The 12,139-nt window shown below is 39.4% G+C and overlaps 1 protein-coding gene across 5 annotated transcripts in view; it reads right to left on the bottom strand.

Annotated features, from left to right (window-relative positions):
• Positions 1 to 4,495: 4,495 nt before the first annotated feature.
• Positions 4,496 to 12,139, bottom strand: part of tln2b (talin 2b) — a 73,832-nt gene continuing 66,188 nt past the window's right edge. For 4 of the 5 annotated variants that reach the window (XM_068602380.1, XM_068602383.1, XM_068602381.1 and 1 more), the window contains exons 52-57: positions 10,332 to 10,456; positions 8,106 to 8,231; positions 7,939 to 8,001; positions 7,647 to 7,829; positions 7,426 to 7,548; positions 4,496 to 6,714 (exon numbers count right to left, since the gene is read on the bottom strand). In XM_068602380.1, the coding sequence (XP_068458481.1) occupies positions 6,586 to 6,714; positions 7,426 to 7,548; positions 7,647 to 7,829; positions 7,939 to 8,001; positions 8,106 to 8,231; positions 10,332 to 10,456 (749 nt within the window). In that variant the 3' untranslated portion in view covers positions 4,496 to 6,585. Of the gene's footprint in view, positions 6,715 to 7,425; positions 7,549 to 7,646; positions 7,830 to 7,938; positions 8,002 to 8,105; positions 8,232 to 10,331; positions 10,457 to 10,938; positions 11,598 to 12,139 lie in introns of those variants that run through there. The other variant, XM_068602384.1, reaches the window with a different exon arrangement.

Genomic DNA, 12,139 nt, shown 5'->3' with positions numbered 1-12,139 from the left:
ATATACAGTAAAGTAATATTATTAGTTAAATTTGAAATCACACCCTTAACTGATATATGAATACATGTGACATTATTATTTGGTACTTAGTAGTAGTTTACTGTAATAGCTGGTTGTGCTCATTTCAACATCCTAATATACAGTTGTGTACTTGAATCTAGTGGTTTTCAAGCTCAGAGTTGAGCCTCCACCTTTGCGCCACAAGAAAAATGTGAGGAGTCCTAATTAATGCAATAAAAGTTCACACATTTGTATTAATTTTTTTTTATTTTTCTCCAATCCTTGCTTTTGAATAAAACTATCTGAGAAGTCTAAAAGGCCTCTTTGGCTTGTTTTTGGGAAAGGGTCACAAACTAATATGGTTGAGCAAGGCATCCTGTTTAATAAGCTTATAATTTATTTGAATGTAACATCTTAATTTAAAACTAGTAACTACAGTTGTGGGTATCTGAAATGAAGAGAGTATAAATAGCACAACATTATTCTTACGTACAGTACTGACAGTTATTTTTCCACCGGACAGTTAATACAGAAAAAGTTAATATAGTAAATATAGAAAAAAAATGCCGGACAACCCGTCCATGTAAGACATCACGGATAAAGTCACACTGAATAATTATCTTGGCAGTCCCAATACCAAATCCTCTCTCAGAAAATGGCATCAGCTTTGAGAAAAATCTGCTGAGCAATAAGTGGAGTGAGGGACTGTTTATTCAGCTTTAATACAGGGCGGGGAGACCGCAGGAATGAAAGAAAAAAAGAAGCCAAGGACTACTTTCTCTGCAGATATGTGGCCTGTCATGTAACGAGTGTCAAGCAAGGGCGAGGGTTACATTTCACTTTCGACAGCTTAAATCCCAGCAACATCGCAGATCAGTTCGGCAGCAGCACAGTCTGAGATCGACAGTTACTGACCAAGACACCAAGAGACATCTGGGTAAATCACTGGGAAAACAACTTGACTTTGGAAGAACGGGTGTTGGAGTCACACATACGTTTAATGGGTATTCTTAATGTTACTTGTGGAGTCGTCCAGAATTAGCACCGAGGGTTTGAGTCTCAGCTGTGACCCAATATAGCCCTGCTGTCGTTGCTGACTGAGAAATACTACCTTCCTTACATGAAGGCTAAAGGAGCTGCTGTGTGCCGTCATGGGAGAAATGGACAGCGAATGCTGTCACTCAGCAGTGGGCGGGCAGAATGTGACCCCAACTAACTTACATACTTCACATTAAAGCACCACTCACCTGTTATCTCATGGAAGCCAGTGAATTATGTTGGCTTTACTCGAACATGAAGGCCAGAATGTGGGACAATTCCTGCCATTTAACACTCAAACTATCACTTCTCTAACATTTGGCTGATCTGAACCAATGTTTGTTGTTTTACAAAGAAAGCATTGTTTTCAACTAATCTAATCCACCTCCACTGATCTCAGGTGACTTCCATAATCTGTCAGATCGGAAACAGCTATCAACTATTTAGGGCAATATTATATATTACCTCTTTGCTTTAAACTCTATGAAATCACATGGACAATTGTCATGTCCTAAGTTCGGAAAGCGCTGAAGTCATCTCTACAGATAGTTCACTAGTCTTATTCAATCAAAGGGTGTTCAGTGGATAAGAAATAGAGCCAATACATTTGGAGAATATGCTGATGACCTAAAATAGTCATGTGCTCCAGACCTGGGTAAATGGCTCTCTTACATCCATCAGCTGCTGTCCTCCAGGTTTATGTTAGGAAGGCCTGCTTGTCAGTGCAGCAGAGAGGTGGTATGTGAGTATGAGTAAACCTCAGGCATCATTTTTATACAATGACCTCTGGTAAAACTAAGTCATCGCCATATTCCTTTTCTTCAACCTTTTAGAGCATTTCATTACCAAACCAGTGCAAGTATGTTCACACAATGTCCATACAGTACACGTGCACATACACAGGCTGCATCCGTGAAACATGAAGGGAAGCGTTGTTGAGGATACTTGGAGAAGGATAAACACAATAGTTGGTTCAGTCATAAAAGCTACCATCTTCATTTACAAAACAGGTAACATAAACATTGGTGGACATTGATGAACAACAGGAAAAAGACAGAAGGTAGAAGGTTTTTGTTACTTTTTTTGTGTTACTTTTCCTCTGCAGTTTGTTTAGTGGTTTCTATTCTTCTCTCTGGCATATGGCTTTTGGTCTGGACTATGTGAAACTCCCTGACAAAATGGACCAAAGCCAAACATTAATTACAGCTATTTACTGATGAACAATGCTGGTTTCCACTGTTTTATCAGCTTGGGCGAGCTGTAAGTTTCTTGGCTTGACATGCACGCCGCTAGACCCCTTCTTTTACTACTGTGAACTTTCACAAAAATCTTGGAGCAGGCATGCTTGAAATAGACTAAAGTTTATAACTAGATCTTAGTATCCACTGATAAAATGCAGAAAGAAAGTAAGTCAGTGTGAGATTGAAATAATGTCTGTGAAAGAAATGAAAGTTTCAGTAGCATGCTTTGGTCAACTGGCCCAGCCCAAAACCTAAAGCCTTTCCCAATGTGCATTTTTTCCAAACCTCACTTCCTCTTCCATCATTTTCTCTACCAGTGGACTGTTAACCTCTTTCTGTGCTGCAAAAGACCATGATACCCTCTAAACCTGTTTTACATTTTAAGTCTGACCAGAACTGGGTTCCAAACAAAAAAATACAAGAACGTACAGTTGTCTAGTCTGGTAATATAACTGCTGTATGTAACTCCCCAAAAGGCAAATTAAGAAACTGATAAAAAGTAATCTTCACTGCTATAACTGGCCACATAGCTTCACAGAGTGACAACTCTCAATTTCACAAGGCTGTTCTTAGCACACGCCATGACTCCATTCCTTCACAGTATCACTTCCTACAGTAACTTGCCTTTTATATACGCTAGAAAATATATAAACATATGGAATTCATTAACCCATACAAACCAAGGGCATTTGCTGTTGCTCTGCCACTAGTTATTTAACATACAGTAAATTAGTGCTGAAAGAGGAGAGTTAACCCTGTGTCATTCGGTTTAGCCATGCGATAACATGGCTTCATCTCTGAGAACTTGAGTGCGGCACAAACCTGACCCTAAATCGCTGTCAATCTGTGAGGATTAGGAATGACAAAAGTTGCAGTGGCTGCAAAACAAACCTCTCAACACAACACATATAAGACATTAAGGGGGCCAAAGATGTACACTGTTGTTGCAAAGGATAACTGTTTGTATCATCACTTTTGGGAACTGGACTGGCTAAAAGTCTGCGGATTTGAGGACGTTTATTATATCTGCCAGGGTGTCAGACAACAAATCAGACATCAAACCTTGAGCCAACAAAGGGCATCTGGAGTTTACACCTTCTTCCATGTGCATGAAAAGGAGATGTAACAGAAAGTCTTGCTCATGCCAACCGATAGAAAAACAAAGTAAGAGCTTGGAATATATATATATATAGGAGAATAGAATAGATTGAGTGCATGAGAAACCCTTATCCCAAAGTATTCTTTATTTTCATTTAAACCATTATGCTGAGCAGAGCGCTTCTTCTGCCAAATGGACATTTTTTCGGGAAAGTGCTACAAATGCAGGACATTTGTGGAAAACTTGATTATAGCTATAACAGAGTGGCTTACTAATCAGTCTGAAATCATGAAGTTCAGGACAATAAGAGGACGAACTCGACCATCCTGTGTCTCTGCTTCACATCATTCATCTATTGAGGTTTTGATAGCTTCACACAAATGTCAAACTTAACCAGACAAACATCCTCCTGGTCCTGAGGCCTGAAGGGAGAGCGAGAGGGTGAGCAGTCGATGGGCACTCCCAGTTAAACACATGGCTTCAGTTTCCCCTCTCCACTGTGTGGCCTGGCCTTGCATGAGACCAAAACACTCAAACAACCAAATATGGTGTTCATTAGGATAACTCTGTGTTAGTGGCCACCTCTAACCATCCTTCACACACTCTTCCATCGTACATGCTGCTGACACAGAATGAAGATCAGCTTCAGAGGGAAATAAGTTGGTATCACCTGAGGTAAAAAATAAAAAAAAAGACACGGTACACATCTGAGTTATTGCCAGTAGTCAACATGAGGCTACTTCTAAACAGCCCTTTGGGTTGCGCAGTTCCAGCTAAAAACCTGAGTGCAAAATGAATGTGAACCCTCATTCATGACCAAAACCTCTAAATGGGAATCACTGCATACTTCAAGGTCTGGTCTGTGAAGCAGGAGAGAAAAAAAGCACATCCACTATGTCCATATTTGGTCTGGCTAACATTGCCAATCCTTCCACTCGAACATTTTCTCCAAACATCCACTGATCCCTCTGACTGAACTGTGAAGTATAATGATGACACCTACTGGAAAGAATGCAGCATTACTTTTGAATTAGACATCTTTTTTTGTCAAAACACATAAATTGATGTGAAAAAGGACAAAATAGTCTTAATGCCGCTGGTTGTTTGAAACTCTTTATTTTTGGTGAATACAAAAAATACTTCTGTGACCAGATAAATATTATACATACAGCATTAAATCATAAAACTAATGCAGTCTGTTAAAGAAAGCACAACACCTATACATAACAGAGCTAGTAACTTTTTCTAATTTCCGTTTATACTCGGACAAATCAGTTAGACAATATATTTCAGGGTAATTCTTACATTTAATGTTTTTTTTTTTATAGTGGTTAGACAATGAAACAAGGAAGTTATTAAGCCCAACATTTAAGAGGGACTTGGCATAATGATTTCAACAATTTCTTGACTTCAAACACAAATTGCCACATGCTCATGGAATGCAGTCTAGTGTTAGTCTTCATACATGGTCTCTAAATCCTAAGGTATCCATAGATGCCCTTTTCTATCAGCATTTTAATATTGTAGGCAAGTTGGCCACCAGCCAAGGCATTGTATTGTATGGCAAAGGACTAAGTGACAGATTAAGACCCCGATTGAGATTAGACTGGCATAATGTTCTGATCCAGAGAGGACAAGGCTCAGGCTCCCACTCAGCCTGATCTTCAGCTGCACGCAGGACAGACTCAAGTAAGGCACTAGTACACAATGCAGTCCAGACACTGGCATGGACACACTGAGGAGATGAACTGCTTCAAATTTCCAATATATTATTAATCAATATACTAAAGAGAAAAAAGCATTTAATAAGTTTCCCTCAATAAGAGCTTGAAGCCATTTCCTTCCAGTTTGTAAGAAGAATGTCCTACATCTAATATAATGGAAGCTTTAAATTGTTGTCTTCAGTGCGTGTGTTTATGAGCAACTTCAGTGCATGATGTATGCTCCCTTCATTCAAGAGCCCAAAGCCAAATATCATTGCACATAAACAATCTTACAACCAATAAAAGCGCAGACTCTCATTATCACGCCAGGATATTCAGTGTAATGTATTGCTATAGACAGTCGGTCTAAAGTGAAAATGCCTTAACCATGACAGGGCAGTGACTGGTGGAGAATAACTATCTGTGTGTGTACAGTACAGTGGGTACCCGAACAACATCTGGCCAGTGTCAATATAAGAGGTATTAAAACATGAAGACGAGAGAACAAACATGACAAGTAATGTAAACATATATTCCTTACACAGCTCCGTATTTATGAGGAATAAACTGATAGGGTTACATTGAGTGACATGATGTTCAAGTAGCATGACATATTTGGTCACATATAGTCCAGATTCTCTAACTAACACCGGTCTGCTCTTTTAGAAAAATCTGCCAAAAATATTTATCTTTATAGCTAGTGTTGGCCAGTGCTCTGTTATCTTTTATTTGCTCCAATCAGAAACCCTCATTGTTTGGCATCAAGCTGGACAAAATAGTTTCATCAGAATTCTTTCATTTCTAAACGTTTTCTACTTCATCAGCAAACCCCAGCTCCACATTGTTATTAATAAAATATAAGTGCCTCTCCAAGATATCCAAGATATACTACTCTATTGGTTAGTCGCTTCATTGAAGTGTAGAGACATGATGGTGCATGCAAGCCAGTGGTGAAATGAGGCATCCCCCTCCTGCCTTTTAATATTAACCCATTGAGGTTTTTACATTTACAATACACGCTATGGACCCTTAGGTTTGTTCTGCCAGTTGCAGAAATATCCTTAGTTAATTTGTATTTTCTCTAAACCTTCATCAATTATATGACATTCAGTGATTATAGAGGATTTCTGCATTTGCGACATCTTCGATTGGTGATTGTAACAGTCGATAATGCTCTCGATGCAGCAACACCCACAAAGCAATGATACGTTTCTTATACAACTTTCTCATACTGCCTCCTCCTGCTTATAGAACAACCGTGTCCATATTGAACTCTGAATGCCAATGCCGTTCACTGAGAAATACATACACACGTCACGCACACACACATACACGCACACAAATACACGACAGAGCACAGGCACTTGTTTTTCTCACCAAACAGGCCTGTTTCAAGTGCTGTATAATCCTCGGTAGTATGAGAGCAAAGCAGCCAATCGTACATCGGCAACGTCTCCCCATGACAAGAGGGTGTCATCAGCGCGGCTCACACCTCATCTGCCAATCAGCCCTCATCCTCTCTCAGCTCACTGGGCAGGAACTTGTACTGCTGCTGTCGGATTTGAGCCAGCTTTTTCCGGGCTTCCTCCAGCTCTCGCTCCTTCCTGAGCATCTCCTCCTGAGCAGCGATGATCTGAGGAGGACGGGAACAGCTGACAGGAAAATGTGCTTCTACTCATCATAATCCCATTCTTGTAGATGGCTTGATATGGAAAATCAACAGCTGCACAGTACTCAGCTTACACTCTGCAGCCTATGAACTCCAAACACAACCCATTGGAGACAATACTGCAATATATTCATAAAAAAATAAAAGAGCAAAAATGTCCTGTATGTGTGTGTTTGTGTGTATATATATATATATATATATATATATATATATATATATATATATATATATATATATATATATATATATATATAAACAGTAATTGGTTAGACTCAGTTTAAAGTGGTTGAAGAGCAAAGCTCCCGCAGTGCAACAATTATCAGAAATCAATGAGACAGTGAGCTTTACTGATGCCCAGCTGGGCTACACCACCAACTGAAACAGAAACTCAATCAATCAAGATGAAAACTAAAGCTTCCTGTGGCACCCTGGAGTTACTTTAAAAATTTGAGATAAAACGAAAGCCAGTTTTCAAGAGATGTGATGTTTTGCAGCTGTGGGTGTCTGGTAAACAGCTTTGAAATTAAGCTGATGGGCTGTTTATCCTCAACAACTCATCATGGTTTCAGAAAAAAAGGCACATCAGCGAGAGTGAAAAGGGCAAACTACACAACAGGAATGATTTCTCCTCCAGGTCTAACATACAGTCAACATTTTTTACAGATGTTGTCTTACCTGAGCTATGCCTCCAACGAATTTGGTCTTCACCACCACGCTGTCATCTTCAGTCTTGTCAAATGCTGCTTTTCCCGCCTTCACCAAGTTGTCTGAAGCTCGCTTCACTGCGTTCCCGGCAGCCTTCAAACAGATAATCTCAAAGTTATAACACAACATAACATGCACATAAATCTGCATGCAATTTCCATGGGCGAGCTCAGGCTGTGTTTCAGTGTTACCTGTAGTCTCTTCATGGCTTCAGAGTCCTGGTCAGCCTTCACCTTGCAGGCCACCAGCAGCTGAGCCGTGGAGGCTGCGACCTGTTTGGCTGAAGAGATGAGCTTCTCCTCGCTGGCGTGGCCCTGCACCGAGGCGTTAGCTGCCTCACACAGGCTACTGGTGGCTGTGGCTACCATACGTGCCTACAGAAAGAAACACCGTTTATTTTGGGTTGGTCTACATTTAGTTTTAATCAGGGTAACATTAAACAAATGTAGACAGTGATTTGGATATGTGTTAAAAGGAACTTACAGCTGATATGAGACCCTGTGACCACTGACCATCGTCCACTGCATTTGCAAGAATGGATCCGACCTGAGGTAGACATTGGGTAAAAGCCATGTTGTGTATCTTGTTTTTAAATTATTAGTAATATAAAGAATCGTATTGAGTGTCCGAGTGTGTGTGTGTAAACTAACCTTGCCTTGTGCCACCAGTTCTCTCTGAGCTGCTGATGCAGATTTAACAAGAGCGCTAGTCGCTGCAGCGATGGACTTTGCTGCTTCTAATATCTGCTCCTCAAAATCCAGCGTCTCATCCGCCTGCTGAAAGTTAAACCACATATTAATTTAGACTTACAACTATAGTATGCTACAATAATAATATATTTATTAGCACTGTCAACTCGGGCCGTAAAAAAAAAAGAAGAAAAAGATTCAAATAGTTGTATAGTATGTGGAGTTTTTCATTAAAACTGTACATTTTACTCCACAACATCATAGTCTAATTTCTGTTTCATAGCCTTTTCTCCACTTCCAGAAAATACATTTCGAGAGGGGAAATATTGATTTACATAGTAATATTTGAATAAGCCTAAAAGAAGTATAATTTGCATTCAAAGAATATTAAAAGTAGTTTTCAAAATATCCTAAATTTTCCTAAAACTCCAAAAACACTGAGAGCATACCTCTGTGTCCTCAATGATAGCTACTGCCTATAATACAAAATATTTAAACTTGATCTCTCACAATCAGCACAATCGAAGATAATGTCCTATTCCCAAACCCCAATTAAACACCGTTATGACGATCCCTGCGCATCAGTTCAGAGGCAGCCAACACATCTCTGCATCAGCAGTCAGCAGCATGTGATTGACCACAGACCTCCAGAAACACACAAGGCACACGTGGCTGGAGACAGGGCGGGACACTGTAGGAATATGTTTGATATATAGTTGGACTGAATAACAACCTAATATATCAAACATATCAGACAGAGCCCTGCAGAGAAGGCTTCCAGGTATACAACGGCTAAGAGAGGGATCAGGAGGCAGGACAAGGGAGCATGCTGGGAGCAGAAGAGCCCTCCTTTACTTAAAGTGTGCAAGGGACAGAAGGACGCAGAGGAGGAGTAGTAAAGAGGAGGAAGAAGGAGAATACAAGCTAGTTCAGACAAATAACACCCATTTCAATCTAAGGGACTAGTTTACAGACACTGGAGTGGCGTAATGCTGCTATGAATTGTGATATTTGTTTTGGAAAAAATAAATAAACTAAAAGTAAAAGGAAGAACATTATCATAATAAAAAAACGGTTGAAATGGTTGCAGACTACTTTGTGGATAACTTGAATTATCTTTAAGACAAAAATCCCTCTGAGTAATAATCATGAGTGCACAGCGTATGAAAACATGGTAAATATATTAGCCAGTTTATGAAAATAAGCGATAGGCTGTACACAAATCTAATTGTCCTCACATGTCATTTAATCCAGTGGTACTCTCCCGTTAAATGCTATGTTGTTAAGCTTATTTCCTGTGAGATCACTAGAGGGAGACACTGACAACTAAAAAGAGGTGAAGCTTTTAACTCACTAATCCCTTTTCATCAACACAAAAGGTTCTCATAAATGCAGTCTGTAGCTGTGGTATTATAGTATGAGACAGAGTGTTATATGGTCTTTTATTTATCGTGGGGTAGCCTAAAAATGCTTTAATAGATATCATATGTGCAGAGGGATGAACTGACCGCCACTCTGTGTAAAGGAAGAGGTAAAGAAAAGGGGGGAAGCACTACAGACACAGAAGGAAGAGAAATGGGATCCAACTATCCGGTCTCCAGAGACAAATAACACAGTCATGCATATCACACGCCACAAACACAACCCTGTATTGCATACACAACAATATAAAATGTATGTAACTTTCCAAGGGCACGATCACTACTATCTACCAGTGGACAAACAACAGGCTGAAAGAAAGTCTTCCTCAGTTTGGTTTAGAGAGTATGAACACTGCAATACAATAAAGGAAATGCTTCATTATGACAGAGGTCCTTTCTTTCGGAAAGGGTCACAACAGTTCATCACATATTTGAACTCTTTCCAACATAAGCTTGAGGAACCATGAGTGTGATTGCGTCTCCTGGCAACACAACTCAAAATAATGTCCAGAAGTGCCTTTGAGGAAAGTTTTCTGAGCATGGTATGTGAGCTCAGCAGACCAGCTGTCTGAGTCAACATGGTAAGAAGAAACGTTTTGTTCTCCGTTAATGACATCGAGAAAGCTAATCAGTCAGAAAAACATGACTCCACTTCTAAGTCATGTCACCTTTTCCTACCTTTGGCCCACATCGACTCCCTGCTGATTAATGGCAAAGAGCTGTGCGTGGGTTTTGTGGGTGGAAAGAGTTGAGGGGGCACTTATACCTTGGGCTTGGCTCTGGGTTTCAGCTGCTCTAGTTTCTTGGCTGCAGCTTCAATGGACGCTGCGGCTCCAAGGAGCTCAGTCTCAGCGATGACAGTGGGGTCCTCGGGGTCCACACACTCGGAGCCTGAAAGGGGCCGACACATACCAAGATGTCGGTATTCATATAAATACACACGAGTACAAAGGACCTCATACAAAAATATTTTCATATTCTTATCTTTTATTTTTCCAACGAGTGTGCAATGTCATATATTTAGAAAAAGCTTTTAACATCATTTCCTGCAAAGGGCGGGGGTTAAATAATGTAAGATGTTCATATTGATATTGTAGTGTTGTACAATAGCATCAAAAGCCAATTTAAATTATTGGTGATATTGTTTGACTTAATGAATACATTTAGAAATATATAAGCCAATATATTAAACAGGATAATGTCAACATATTTCTGAAGTGTAATTTACGTGTGTGTGTGTATATATATATATATATATATATACATATATATATATATATATATATATATATATATATATATATATATATATATATATATATATATATATATATATATATATATATATATATATAATGTAAAGTATCCAGTAATGAAATATACAATCCAGTAATGAGAATCTTTGACTTGCAGAACAGGAGGCTGCACATGACTCTAATGACAGGTCTAGACCATTCGCAAATTATGCTGATATCTAAGAGGAATTTGAAAATACAAGAAGACTGGCGAATGCAGCGAGTGCTTCTACATTACTCATACAAGCCACTTCAGAATTATACTGTTTGTACAAGTGGTGCTTGCATGAGGCCCACATCATTCTGGTGATAATATCTTATTTTATGTAAAGAGGTCAAAATGATGCTTCAATAATAACTCATTCACACAATCCAGGCCTACAGACATGCTAAATGTCCAGTTACTTCAGCTGCAGAAAACGAGCTCTATACACGCCAGCAAATTGTTTGCAATGTGACAGTAATGCCTCAAAGTTAAACAAGATAAAGTAAAAGTTAGAAGAAATGCACATTTGATGGATCATTGTCTTTTTATAGTTTTTTAAGTGCCCATAAAACGGAGCTGTTTGGGAACAGCTTGGTAAAGCAGATGGAACGATGTTTTCATAGATTATGTTGAGCTCTGGGGAAATCTGTTCTGCACCCCCACCCACAAGCCATCTACTCCGCTACCCCCTTCTGACTCTATGAAAGGTGATCTGAAGGAACAAAACACACCATATCCCACTTACCTCCATCTGCGGCAGCAATGGAAGAGAGGGAAAAAGCACATGGGACATTAGAGAGGTGAAGTGGATAGCCCCGCTGGGTCTCAGGCTATATGCTGAAATCAAATTCTCCTCCAAACACAATCTATTACTCCCGTCAGCGGCAGCAGTGCCGCTTCTATAGGAAACACTCGGTGCCATAACGATCTACAGAGCTTCATTTACACGTCAGTCACCTTATAATGTGATTTCAATGTTAATTTTCATGACCTATCTTTATTAAAGAATCAGACCGGTTTGGGGGCTTGACTCAATAACATCGTCATATAATTTATGCATAAGAGGATTAGGACTCCTTTGACTAATCTCTTACATCTCCAATATCCTGTCATGTTTTTGGTTTTGTTTAACATTTTATGAAATTGACTGGCTTCCTTATGAAAATCAATTTGCTTCAAACTGACAGTACTTTGCAATTACAGCTTTTCCTAGTTTTACACTGCGGTGGTTATAATGTCTCATTTTAAGATCTAAATCAGCTGCCAACAATTTTTAGACATCACATACGCTTC

This window comes from Clinocottus analis, unplaced genomic scaffold (assembly GCF_023055335.1).
Source record: "Clinocottus analis isolate CAN_PGR_092001 unplaced genomic scaffold, fCliAna1.0.p SCAF_6, whole genome shotgun sequence".
Taxonomy (NCBI): Eukaryota; Metazoa; Chordata; class Actinopteri; order Perciformes; family Cottidae; genus Clinocottus; species Clinocottus analis.
This window is presented reverse-complemented; position numbering and strand designations above follow the sequence as displayed.